A 14165-nucleotide genomic window follows, 5' to 3' on the forward strand; every position below is an offset into this window, starting at 1 on the left:
GCCATGCTGCAGAAGACATCGAGAGACTGAGGACAGTCTGCAGAAAATGAGATACTGGGGTCATACTGTAGAAGACAATAAGAGACTGAAGCCATGCTGCAGAAGACATCGAGAGACTGAGGACATTCTGCAGAAAATGGGAGACTGGGGAAATGCTACAGAAGACAAGAGACTGGAGGCATGCTGTAGAAGACAATGAGAGACTGGGGACATGCTGCAAAAGACAATAAGAGACTAAGGACATTCTGCAGAAGAGATTTAGAGACTAGAGACATGATGTAGAAGACAGAGAGACTGGGGTCATGCTGCTGAAGACCATGAGAGACTGGAGACATGATGTAGAAGACAATAAGAGACTGGGGGAATGTTGCAGAGGACAGTAGGAGACTGGGAACATGCTAAAGAAGACTATGAGAGACTGGAGACATGATATAGAAGACAGACAATAGGAGACTGGGGACATGCTGCAGAAGACAGTAGGAGACTGGGGACATGCAGCAGAAGACAGTAGGAGACTGGGGACATGCAGCAGAAGACAGTAGGAGACTGGGGACATGCTGCAGAAGACAGTAGGAGACTGGGGACATGCAGCAGAAGACAGTAGGAGACTGGGGACATGCAGCAGAAGACAGTAGGAGACTGGGGACATGCAGCAGAAGACAGTAGGAGACTGGGGACATGCAGCAGAAGACAGTAGGAGACTGGGGACATGCAGCAGAAGACAGTAGGAGACTGGGGACATGCTGCAGAAGACAGTAGGAGACTGGGGACATGCTGTAGAAGACAATGGGGGACTGGGGGCTTGTGCAGAAGATAATGAGAGCCTGGAGGCATGATGTAGAAGATAAAAAGAGACTTGGGACATGCTGCAGATGATAATAAAAACTGGGAATGTACCACATAGTGTAGTAGATATCACTGCTATCACTCTACATATATATATATGTGTGATTTTGCATTTCTGGGTAGGGGGCACACGCGCTCCCTACTCGTGCCGCTATTGGCTCCTCGGCATGTCAATCACCGGGTTCCGGCTGCCAATTCTCGGCCGGGACTCAGTGATCGGCGGCGGAGCTGACAGGGGAGAGACCTGTATGTAAACAACACAGATCTCTCCCCTGTCCACTTGGCCAACTTGTTGCTGGGCAGATTAAAAACGCACCAAAAATGCATGTCATGCGTTTCTACAGCATCTCTATTGAAGTCTATTGAACTAAAATGCACTGTTTTGCATTTAGAAAAGTCTCTAACCCTTTCCAAAAAAATCACACTGGTTGAAAATATGCGGAGATGTGAACTTCACCCATAGCAAATCATGTTAAAGGGGACTGTAGTGCGTTTCTGAAAAAGGCACCGAATAAGGCTTAGGTGTGAAACGAGTCACTTGCTGGTCACCCTTCTGGACTACATTCTGTGCTCCTCAGCGTATCATATTGTTCCAAAGACATGCTGGTAGGTGAATTGGCTCCTGTCTAAATTGGCCCTACCCATATGGAAGAAAAACATATTTGAAATGCTACAATTTTGGTCATATTCAATATATTTCAATATATATATATATACTGCATGTTGAAATGCGTTTTTATTACAAAATATATGAAAGATGTTTTTAAACATACATTTCAAATATACTGTATGTGTTTAAAAATACAAATTTACATTTTTGGAATGCATTTACAAATATACTGTATGTAAAAATCTATGTTAAAATGACTTTTTATATGTTAAAAAAAATTCTGAAGTATATATTTTTTAAAAATATATATTGTTTTTAACCACTAGCCTACAGGGCACTTATACCCCCTTCCTGCCCCGGCCAATTTCCAGCTTTCAGCGCTGTCACACTTTGAATGACAATTGCGCGGTCATGCAACATTGTACCCATATGAAATTTTTATATTTTTGTGAGACAGATAGAGCTTTCTTTTGGTGGTATTTAATCATCTCTGGGATTTTTAATTTTTCCTAAACCAAAAACCACTGAAAATGTTTTTTCTTAGTTTTGTTATACAATTTTGTAAATAAGTGATTTTTCTCCTTCACTGATGTGCGCTAATGAGGCTGCAGTGATGGGCACTGATAGGCTGCACTGATGGACACTGATAGGTGGCACTGATGGGCACTGATAAGGAGGCACTGGTAGGCTGCACTGATGGGCATTGACAGGCATCACTGATGGGCACTGAAAGGCAGCACTGATACATGACACTGATACAGGACACTGATATATGGCACTGATAGGTAGCACTGACTGGCACTGTTAGGTGGCACTGGCTGGCACTGATAGGCGGCACTGACTGGCACTGATAGGCGGCACTGACTGGCACTGATAGGCGACACTGACTGGCACTGATAGGTGGCACTGATTGGCATTGATAGGTGGCACTGATTGGCACTGATGGGTGACATTGAAAGGCAGCTCAAATGGGCACTGATATGTGGCATTGATGTGCACTGGTATGTGGCATTGATGTGGCACTGATGGGCACTGGCACATGGCACTGATGAGCACTGACTGCTGGCACTGATGAGCACTGACAGGTGGTACTTCTGGGGCCACACTGATCATCAGGGCACACTGATCATCAGTGCCCTGATGATCAGTGTACATGTCCCCTCCGCGGAAAGCCGATTACCGGCTCTCCTCTCTGTCAGCGTGACAGCTCGAGAGGAGAGAAATGCCGATAACCGGCATTTCGTGTTTACATGTGATCAGCTGTGATTGGACACAGCTGATCACATGACCGAGCCGACATCTTCGGCTCTTTCCGTGATCTGCCGTGCCCGAGGGACACAGCGCACCGGCGATCGCTGCGCGCTCCCTGAGCCGCGCATGCGCAGTGAGAATGGGAGGACGTCCTATCAGAACGAGAGAACCACCTTGCGCCCGTCATTGTACTATAGAGCGGGCGGGAGGTGGTTAATATATTTTTCAAATTTTTTTTCACATATCAAAAAGTCATTTTAACATAGATTTTTACATATATTTGTAAATCCATTCCAAAAATGTAGATTTGTATTTTTAAAGACATACAGTATATTTGAAATTTATTTTTAAAAACATCTTTCATATATTTTGTATCAAAAATGCATTTCAACATGCAAGATAGATAGATATTATTATACAGGATTTATATAGCGCCAACAGTTTGCTCAGCGCTTTACAATATATTTATTTATTTCAGGTACTTGTATAGCACCATCAATTTATGTAACGCTTTACATATATATATTGTAACTAATCCAACCGCTCCGTCTCTGCCAGCCCCCTCTGCCAATCCCTCCACTGGCTTCCGATTGCGCAACGGATCAAATTCAAAATCCTAACACTGACGTACAAAGCTGTCCACCATACTGCCCCGAACTACATCACTGACCTAATATCCAAGTACCGCCCAACACGCACACTCCGCTCCTCACAAGACCTCCTTCTCTCTAGTTCCCTGGTCTCCTCCTCCCATGCCCGCCTCCAGGACTTCTCCAGGGTGTCACCCATCCTCTGGAACTCCCTGCCCCAACCCATCAGATTATCACCTACTCTCCTCTCCTTTAGGCGCACCCTGAAAACCCATCTCTTCAGGGAAGCCTACCTCACCCCCTGCTAACTTGCTGACCTCCTCCACTCTTCCTACCACTCCATCCCCCACAGCTATCTCCTCCTGTACCACTATCCCCTCCCTCCTAGATTGTAAGCTCCGAGGAGCAGGGCCCTCGATCCCCTCATGTTTTGCATTGTATTGGTATTGTTCTGTCACATGTTCTGTCCCCCTTTGTAATGTACAGTGCTGAGCGAACTATTGGCGCTTTATAAATACTGTATAATAATAATAATATTGTACATTCCCATCAGTCCCTAACCCTCAAGGGGCGTACAATCTAAGGTCCCTAACTCACATTCATACATACACATACTAGGGACAGTTTTTAGACAGGAGCCAATTAGCCTACCAGCATGTCTTTGGAGTGTAGGAGGAAACTGGAGTACCTGGGGGAAACCCACACAGGCACAACATGCAAACTCCAGGCAGGTGGTGCTGTGATTGGGATTCAAACAAACGACCCGAGTACTGCCAGGCGGAAGTGCTAACCATTTGGCCACTGTGCTGATATATATATATATATATTTGGGAAGAATATTTTTAAAATATATTTCAAATATATTTTTCTTCCATGTGAGTAGTATAGATTAGATTGTACGCCCCTTGAGGGTTAGGGACTGATGTGAATGTACAATATATATGTAAAGCGCTGCATAAATTGACGACGCTATATAAGTATCTGAAATAAATATTACACATTTGCTGTAGAAAAACCAGCCTCTTAGTTGATGAATGGATGACACTCCTGAAAAGCACAGAGAGAACCCCACTTGAAACAACCAGATACTTAGAAAAAGGGGGAGGGGGGTGTATTTATCAACAAACAAAGTCTTTTGAACATGGCTGGCCCTGCAGGTTTGCCCTTAGATAACAAAGTCCTGTTATTTTTGGAGTTGTTTTCCCAGATAAATGTGTGCCAAGCCAGTACAGGTCAGACCTGTTTATCTGCCATAGTCATGAGAAGAAGTAAGTTCACTCCATGGAACTCATTGACTTTTCCAATATATCTGAACAGGCACACATTAGATCTTCTTTCAAACATTGCCTACAGATAAAAGGGGATATATTATTACATGGGCAGCACAGTGGCTAAATGGTTAGCACTTCCACCTGGCAGTACTAGGGCCGTTGGTTCAAATCCCAACCATGGCACCACCTGCCTGGAGTTTGCATGTTCTCCCTGTGCCTGCGTGGGTTTCCTCCCACACTCCAAAGACATGCTGGTAGGTGAATTGGATCCTGTCTAAATTGGCCCTAGTATGTGTATGTATGAATGTGAGTTAGGGACCTTAGATTGTACGCCCCTTGAGGGTTAGGGACTGATGTGAATGTACAATATATATGTAAAGCGCTGCATAAATTGACAGCGCTATACAAGTACCTGAAATAAATAAATAATATTATTATACAGGATTTATATAGCGCCAACAGTTTGCTCAGCGCTATACAATATAACAGGAGACAATACAGTTCAATACAAGAGGCATAGGAGGGCTCTGATCCTTGGAGCTTACAATCTAGGGATATATTTGAATAAGAACACCAGAAAAATTGTTGTTTCAATCATTTTGTTCAGTAGATGTAATAGAGCAATGTGAGAATAGTAAGTTCACCCTCGGCATCAGAAGCTTGTCCTCTCAAGCAGACATGACTTCTTGTAGGCATTTTGTATAAATGGCCACCAGTCTCGAGACATCAACATTTTTGACCATTTCTCCATGGAAAGTTCCTTCTATTCCCAAGGTGTGTGTGTGTGTGTGTGTGGGGGGGGGGGTAATCTTGCATGAGCTGCTCATTTCAAAATCCTTCAACAACGTTTCAAAGTTAGGTCTTTGACTAGAGCAGTCCAGAACCCTCCAATTCTTCTTGTTGAGCCATTCCTTGATGGTCTTGCTAGCGTTCTTATGATCAATAATGTGTTAAAAGACCAACTTCAACTTTTGGACAGATGGCCTCAGATTCTTATTTAGGTGTCCTTTTGTGAAACAGAGATCAGTGGCGATCCTGAGGATCGTTGCTGATCTCCGATCATTAGTGGTTTAGGAAACAGAGATGATCAGTAGAGAACATGTTCTCCACTGAACATCTCAGCACACAGACTGCCAGTGTATGAAGGAGCGATGTCAACCCTTCACTGGCAATCTGTGTTCTCCCAGCCCAGAGCTGGAGAATGGGAGGAACCGAAAACGAAGCAGCGGTCATCCAAAATGAAGTGGTTACTAAAGTTACGAAAATTTTCATACGACAGAATACAACTTTGGGATTATTATTATTATTATACAGTATTTATATAGCGCCAACAGTTTGCTCAGCGCTGTACATTACAAGGGAGACAGAACATGCGACAGAACAATAACAATACAATGTGATACACGAGGGGTTCAAAGGCCCTGCTCTTTTGAGCTTATAATCTAGGAGTTGATGCAATGTATCATATTGTATTGTATCGTATCATATCGTATTGTATTGTATCGTATTGTATTGTATCGTATTGTATTGTATCATATTGTATTGTATCCTATTGTATTGTATCGTATCGTATCGTATTGTATCGTATTGTATTGTATCATTTTGTATTGTATCATATTGTATTGTATTGTATTGTGTTGTATCATATTGTATCCTATTGTATTGTATTGTATCATATTGTATTGTATTGTATCATATTGTATTGTATCGTATTGTATCGTATTGTATCCTATTGTATTGTATCGTATCGTATCGTATTGTATCGTATTGTATTGTATCATTTTGTATTGTATCATATTGTATTGTATTGTATTGTATCATATTGTATTGTATCGTATTGTATTGTATTGTATCATATTGTATTGTATCGTATTGTATCCTATTGTATTGTATTGTATCGTATTGTATTGTATCGTATTGTATCGTATTGTATTGTATCGTATTGTATTGTATCATATTGTATTGTATCGTATCGTATTGTATCGTATTGTATTGTATCGTATCGTATTGTATCATATTGTATCGTATCGTATCGTATTGTATTGTATTGTATCGTATTGTATTGTATTGTATCGTATTGTATCGTATTGTATCATATTGTATTGTATTGTATCGTATCGTATCGTATCATATCATATTGTAGTGTATCGTATCATATTGTATTGTATCGTATCGTATCGTATCATATTGTAGTGTATCGTATCATATTGTATTGTATTGTATCGTATTGTATTTTTTTCAGACGAATACTGTACTGATTAAACAAAAATCGTTCACATTGTTATCGTATCGTACAAGAAATATTTTTGAGCTTGTTCCTTCGGATATTGTTGCAGGAACTGTCATGATCGGCTGTTGAAAGCTGTGTACTAATGATCAGATTATCGTAGATCCCTCCGAAAGCGATTTTTGTCATTTTCTGATTATGTGTACGGGGCATTAGATGTGATCAGGGCTTTTTGTCAGCGGGAACGCTGGGGGAACGCAGTTCCGGAACCTTCAGAAATGAAAGTATGTAATGGCAAGGGATACTGGGTTGGCTGGAGGATCTGTTGACACTGAAGGGGGGTATATTTTTGTGTGGTGGTCTATTGTTGCTGGGGAGATCTATTGCTGCTGGTGAGGGATCTATTATTGATTGAGTTGTTTGTTGCTGGAAGGGAGGGATATATTGTCTATTGTTGCCGGTGAGAGATCTATTGTTGATGGGGGTCATTTGTTGCTGGAAGGGAGGGGTATAATGTCTATTGTTGCCGGTGTGGGATCTATTGTTGATGGGGGTCAGTTGTTGCTGAAAGGGAGGGGTATATTGTCTATTGTTGCTGGTGAAGAATCTATTGTTGATGGTGGTCATTTGTTGCTGGAAGGGAGGGGTATATTGTCTATTGTTGCTGGCAAGGGATCTATTGTTGATGGGGGTCAGTTGTTGCATGAAGGGAGGGGTATATTGTCTATTGTTTCTGGTGAAGGATCTATTGTTGATGGGGGTCGATTGTTGCTGGAAGGGAGGGGTATATAGTCTATTGTTGCTGATGAGGGATCTATTGTTGATGGGGTCAATTGTTGCTGGAAGGGAGGGGTATATTGTCGCTGGTGAGGTAGCTATTGTTGATGGGGTCAATTGTTGCTGGAAGGGAGGGGTATATTGTCTATTGTTGCTGATGCGGGATCTATTGTTGATGGGGTCAATTGTTGCTGGAAGGGAGGGGTATAGTGTCTATTGTTACCGGCTGCTGGAGAGTCTATTGATGCTGGCTATCGGGGGATCTGTTGTAGCAGCTGGGGGTCTATTGTTGCTGGAAGGGAGGAGTCTATTGTCTATTGTTACTGGCTGCTGGAGAGTCTATTGATGCTGGCTGTCCGGAGATCTGTTGTAGCAGCTGGGGGTCTATTGTTACTTGGGTGGTATTTTGTTTTGTGGGTCCATTGTTGCTGGAGGAATCTTTTGTTGCGGGGGGGGTCCAATGCTTCTGGCTATGGGGGGGTCTATTTTTTGGCTTTTCTTGTTATCATTACCAAATTCCATACAAATTATTTAGCACCACAAAATGATACTTGTCTCTGTTTCCTCTGAAAGGAGTGGTACTGGGAGGTGGGCAGGGGGTGGAAAAACGTGAAGGTAGGTGGGGGTTGGGGACAAGAAGTGACTCAGAACGGGGGAGTTTCTGCACCTATATTTTGAGAAAGAAAGCCCTGGATGTGATAAAGATTGTGTGGCTGGCTTGATGACGCATCATCTACTCTTTCTGTAAAATAATCCTTTCTGGGATTAGTTTTGAACTTTCCTCCAGTTAGTTTGAGGTCATGTAACCAAAATCAAGAACACGGGACATGACCCGGCCTAAACTAACTGGAGGAAAGTCCAAAACGAATCCCAGAAAGGATTATTTTACTGATAGTAGTTGATGCTTGGAATAAACTTCCAGCAGAGGTAGTGAGCCAGTCAACAGTAAATAGCTTCAAATATGATTGGGACAAGTATAGATCTATAGTCAGACAAAAAGGTAAACAAAAACACCCCCTCCCCCCCAAAAAAAAAAAAATTGGGTAGACTCAATAGACCACTTGTTTCTTTTTGTTTTCTTCTGTCACGTTTCTGTTTCTATGACTGCAATAACCCTGAAGCAGCAAAGCAACCTCAAATCATAACATATCCATCATCATGCTTCACAGTTGGTATGAGATTCTTCTCCTGAAATACTGTCTTTGGTTTGCAGCAAATCTGTCTATTGTTTTTGCGACCGAACGACTCTATCTTTGATTTTGCACACTGTTCCAGAAAAGTGAAGGTAGGTGGGGGGTGGAGACAAGAAGTGACTCAGAAGGGGGGAGTTCCTGCACCTATTTTTTGAGAAAAAGAGCTTTGGATGTGAGAAAAAATGAATGTGCTTGCCTAAATGTTCCAGGGCAAGCTGTAATCTTGAGCCTATTGTTTAAAAGAAAATGTCTTTTCTTAACGTACCTCTCGTGCAGGTTGAATTGGTGCAATCTCTTTCGGATTGTAGATCCGTGGCTTTGACACCAACCTGAACAATCAGCAATTAAATTTTGTGATGTGATCAGCGGGAACACGGGGGAATGCAGTTCTGGAACCCATATGTCTAAAGGTACGATCAAGCTGGCCACTCGGTGACCTCCAAATATAAAACATTTTATTGGCTGCATGGTCAAAAGCAGTACATGGACGCTAATGCATTTCAACTGCCGGGCCTTTGTCATAGCATTGTCCTTGCTATGACTAAGGCCTGACAGACGAAACGCGTTGGCACCCATGTATTGCTTTTGACCATGTAGACAATAAAGACTTTTATATTTGGATGTTACTGAGTGGCCAGCTTGATCGTCATTGAAGCCTGGCCATGGTTTCTTCCAGCCACTGGTTAGGCTGTGGTTGAGCAGTGCTCAGGGGCGGACTGCCCATTGGGGAACTCGGGCGCTGCCCGAGGGCCCAGGGTCAGTAGGGGGCCCCATAAGATGCCCCAGGTACCTTTCATAGGCTTTTTTGGGTGTGGTTTGAGTGTGGGTGAGGACACAAGGGCCCCATGATCCCTTATTGCCCCATGAGTTGTCAGTCCACCCCTGGCAGTGCCAATTACTCCGTCAACCAATATGTCTGTACTGCATTCTGCTAGTCTAACAGGTTTTTAGGCACTGGGGGCTGGAGAAAGTTTTTGGGTAGCTTCCAGAAAGGATTTAAGAATGTGATCACCCATCATCCAATGAAGCAGAGTTACAGCAGTCTCGTGATTTCCTATTGGATGCGGAAATCACAAGACTGGCTGACCAGAATTACAAGTTTTATGGAATGTTAAACAGTTACCAGTAAACACGTTTTACTGCCCATTGCCCTCTGCTCAGCTAGGTCTACAGACCATGAGGACAAGAAGGACATTTTCACAGATGTAATTTCTTACCTGCATAGACGATAGCAGTGATGGTGGTAGCCACAACGTGTGGATGGAGAGGGGCACTGACCCGGGGAAACAGATGTAGAACAAGGAATAGGCTCAGGGAACAGGTCATCTCCACCAAAACCCCAGACAGGGGGGTTATATTCAGAAAGCTCTCACAGTCCTTGCCCAGCTCATGTAGTGGTGACAGTCCTAGCGACCAGAGATGAGGCATCAGAACCCGGGACAGTCCAGCGCCCGCAAACTGTGCCAACACGTGGAGAAGGGTGTGTGAACTCTGCACCAGTCCCCGCAGCCATTGGTCCAAACTGCCACAAGGGTTACAGGTGGCTTTCTGGCAGGTGACGCAGTGTAGCACAGTCAATAGGTAGGTGAGTGTCAAGGATTGCCAGAGCTGCAAAGTAGCCTTAGTGCCCAGAAGTATATTCTCCCTGGTGCAGCAACATAGTTGCAGAGTGGACACCACTTCCATTGCCAGATCTCGTCCCAGACCAGCGGGTACTGTCCTTCGGAATATCCATCGGAGCAACTCACATAGCAGCACGGTGCAACCCAACACTGCCACATAGCCCAGAAAGAACTCAATGGTGCCCATTATCTACTGGGTACAGGGGCCCAGTCTGTAGTATCTCTGATCTTCTGATGGGCCCAGTCTGTAATATCTCTGATCTTCTGATGGGTTACAGTCTGTAATATCTCTGATCTTCTGATGGGCACAGTCTGTAGTATCTCTGATCTTCTGATGGGTACAGTCTGTAGTATCTCTGATCTTCTGATGGGCACAGTCTGTAATATCTCTGATCTTCTGATGGGCACAGTCTGTAATATCTCTGATCTTCTGATGGGCACAGTCTCTAGTATCTCTGATCTTCTGATGGGCCCAGTCTGTAATAAATCTGATCTTCTGATGGGCACAGTCTGTAGTATCTCTGATCTTCTGATGGGTACAGTCTGTAGTATCTCTGATCTTCTGATGGGTACAATCTCTAGTATCTCTGATCTTCTGATGGGCCCAGTCTGTAGTATCTCTGATCTTCTGATGGGCCCAGTCTGTAGTATCTCTGATCTTCTGATGGGCCCAGTCTGTAATATCTTTGATCTTCTGATGGGTACAGTCTCAAGTATCTCTGATCTTCTGATTGGTACAGTCTCTAGTATCTCTGATCTTCTGATGGGCACAGTCTGTAATATATCTGATCTTCTGATGGATACAGGGGCACAGTTTGTAATATCTCTGATCTTCCAATTGGTACAGTCTGTTTTATCTCTGCTCTTCTGATGGGCACAGTCTGCAATACATCTGATCTTCTGACGGGTACAGGGGTAACATGGGCAAAGTCTGTTTATCTCTGCTCTTCCGATGGTTGTAGGGGCACCGTCTGTAATATCTCTGATCTTCTGATTGGCACAGTCTGCAATATCTATGATCTTCTGGTGGGTAGAGAATATCTTTAATCTTCTGATGGTCACAGTTTATAATGTTTCTGATCTTCTGATGGGCACAGTCTCTAATATCTCTGATCTTCTGATGGACACAGTCTGTAATATCTCTGATCTGATGGGCACAGTCTGTGATATCCCTGATCTTCTGATAAGCAGTCTGTAATATCCCTGATCTTCTGATGGGCAGTCTGTAATATCCCTGATTTTCTGATGTGTACAGTCTGTAATATCCCTGATTTTCTGATGGGTACAGTCTGTAATATCCCTGATTTTCTGATGGGTACAGTCTGTAGTATCTCTGATCATCTGATGGGTACAGTCTGTAGTATCTCTGATCTTCTGATGGGCACAGTCTGTAGTATCTCTGATCTTCTGATGGGCACAGTCTGTAGTATCTCTGATCTTCTGATGGGTACAGTCTGTAGTATCTCTGATCTTCTGATGGGCACAGTCTGTACTATCTCTGATCTTCTGATGGGCACAGTCTGTACTATCTCTGATCTTCTGATGGGCGCAGTCTGTACTATCTCTGATCTTCTGATGGGCGCAGTCTGTAGTATCTCTGATGGGCACAGTCTGTAGTATCTCTGATCGTCTGATGGGCACAGTCTGTACTATCTCTGATCATCTGATGGGCACAGTCTGTACTATCTCTGATCGTCTGATGTGTAGAGTCTGCAGTATCTCTGATCGTCTGATGGGTACAGTGGCACAGTCTGCAATATCTCTGATCTTCTGCTGGGTAGATGAGAACAGTTTCTGTAGAATACTTCTCTTGGCTGCAGCTTTGACTACATCTCCTCTTGTGCCCAGTGCAGGGGTAAAGTTTTCGGTAGTGCTGGGAACAGAGGGAGTCCTCCTCCTCTTCTGGGTACAATGCCTGTCCTCCTCCTCCTATACCGGACACAAGCACCCCTCCTGTGCTCCCAGCAGCTCCATGCTCTCCTCCTGCAGTCCTCCCCAGTAGTAACTCTGAGACTACCAGCTGCACAGTCCCATTCACTGCAAGAAATGTGTGACAAGGCAAGAGGGAGGGGGGGTGTTCTCATAGTCACATGATCAGTGGGCGGGGCCATATTGGGCAAAGTATATAGAAGTATTGAGGGGGGGGGGGGGTCAGTGTGTGACTCCTGTGTTTGCACTGCACACTGCCCATGGATAGTGCGATCTTAAAGCGGATTATTTAACCTTTTCATTGCCTGGCCTTTTTTTTTTTATTTAGATGCATACTACCAGGTTTACTGGTGATCACACAAAACATGTTTATATTGAAACCTCAGATCAGCCTTGTTGTCACACGTGGGACTATCATTAGTGGCTGGGGATCTCAAACCCCCTGTGCAGCCTGCACACTGGATGGCGGAGTACTCAGAGCGCACCTGAGCGTACCTGAGCGCACCTAAGCACGCTACTACTGACCTGGTACAGGCAAGAGAGATGAGGATATAGGAAAGCACGGAATACTGGACTCACCGGAATGGCAGGGGTATAGTGCAGCACAGGCAGGCAGGTGTACTAGGAAGAGGTACTTACAGCACTGGGGTGCTGTGCTCACAGGGAGACAGAAGTACGGGGGTATCAGCAGTGGGATGCCGGGCTTACAGGAATGCAGGCGTAACGTAATGTACGAGGAAATGGAGGTGCACAGGGGTTCCAGAGAATGCTGGTTCACAGGATACAGTCGGGGTGCACTATTAGTCTACGACAGCGAGGATATTTATTGGTAGTGATGCAATGGGGGGGGGGGGGGCACCCAGTCTAAACCTAGCCATACACTATATTGACAAAAGTATTGGTCCAGCCCTCCAAATCATGTGATTCAGGTGTTCCAATCACCTCCATGGCCACAGGTGTATACAATCAAGCCCCTAGGCATGCAGACTGCTTCTACAAACATTGGTGAAAGAATGGGTCGCTCTCAGGAGCTCAGTGACTCCAAGCGTGGTCCCGTGATAGGTGGTCACCTGTGCAATAAGTCCATCCGTGACATTTCCTGGCTACTAAATATTCCACGGTCAACTGTTAGTGGGATTATAACAAAGTGGAAGCAACTGGGAACAACAGCAACTCAGTCACCAAGTGGTAGGCCATGTCACATGACAGAGCGGGGTCAGCGCATGCTGAAGCGCACAGTGCGCAGAAGTCGCCAACTGTCTGCAGAGTCAATAGCTAAAGACCTCCAAACTTCATGTGGCCTTCAGATTAGCACAACAACAGTGTGTAGAGTACAGTGTGTCACCCTGGACTCCCACCTCTCCTTCCTGCCCCGCATCCAACTGCTATCTAGATCTTGCAGGCTCCACCTCCGCAACATCTCCAAGATACGCCCATTCCTCACCCCAGACACCACCAAACAACTCGTACACTCCCTTATCATCTCACACCTGGACTATTGCAATTCCCTTCTCACTGGCCTACCCAAACGAGCGCTATCCCCACTCCAGTTGATCCTAAACTCAGCGGCTAGACTCATCCCCCTCTGCCAATCCCTTCATTGGCTCCCGATTGCCCAACGCATCAAATTCAAACTGCTAACTCTGACCTACAAAGCCATTTACAATGCCGCCCCAAACTACATATCTGACCTGATACCCAAATACTACCCTACCCGTGCCCTCCGCTCCTCACAGGACCTCCTACTCTCTAGCTCCCTGGTCTCCTCCTCCCACGCCCGATTGCAGGACTTCTCCGGGACCTCCCCCATCCTCTGGAACTCCCTACCCCAATCCATCAGACTGTCGCC

The 14165-nt window shown here is 44.6% G+C and overlaps 1 protein-coding gene across 1 annotated transcript in view; it reads right to left on the reverse strand.

Moving 5' to 3' along the window:
- LOC149456781 (aquaporin-11-like) overlaps positions 1–12416 on the reverse strand; it is a 30008-nt gene extending 17592 nt beyond the window's left edge. Inside the window, exon 1 of the mRNA XM_089684508.1 lies at positions 9983–12416. Within this exon, the coding sequence (XP_089540634.1) occupies positions 9983–10574 (592 nt within the window). The 5' untranslated portion in view covers positions 10575–12416. The remainder of the gene's footprint in view (positions 1–9982) is intronic.
- Between the last annotated feature and the right edge of the window lie 1749 nt (positions 12417–14165).

Source organism: Staurois parvus, unplaced genomic scaffold (assembly GCF_062004578.1).
Source record: "Staurois parvus isolate SC_StPar_1 unplaced genomic scaffold, SC_StPar_1.0 ptg000348l, whole genome shotgun sequence".
NCBI classification, from domain to species: Eukaryota; Metazoa; Chordata; class Amphibia; order Anura; family Ranidae; genus Staurois; species Staurois parvus.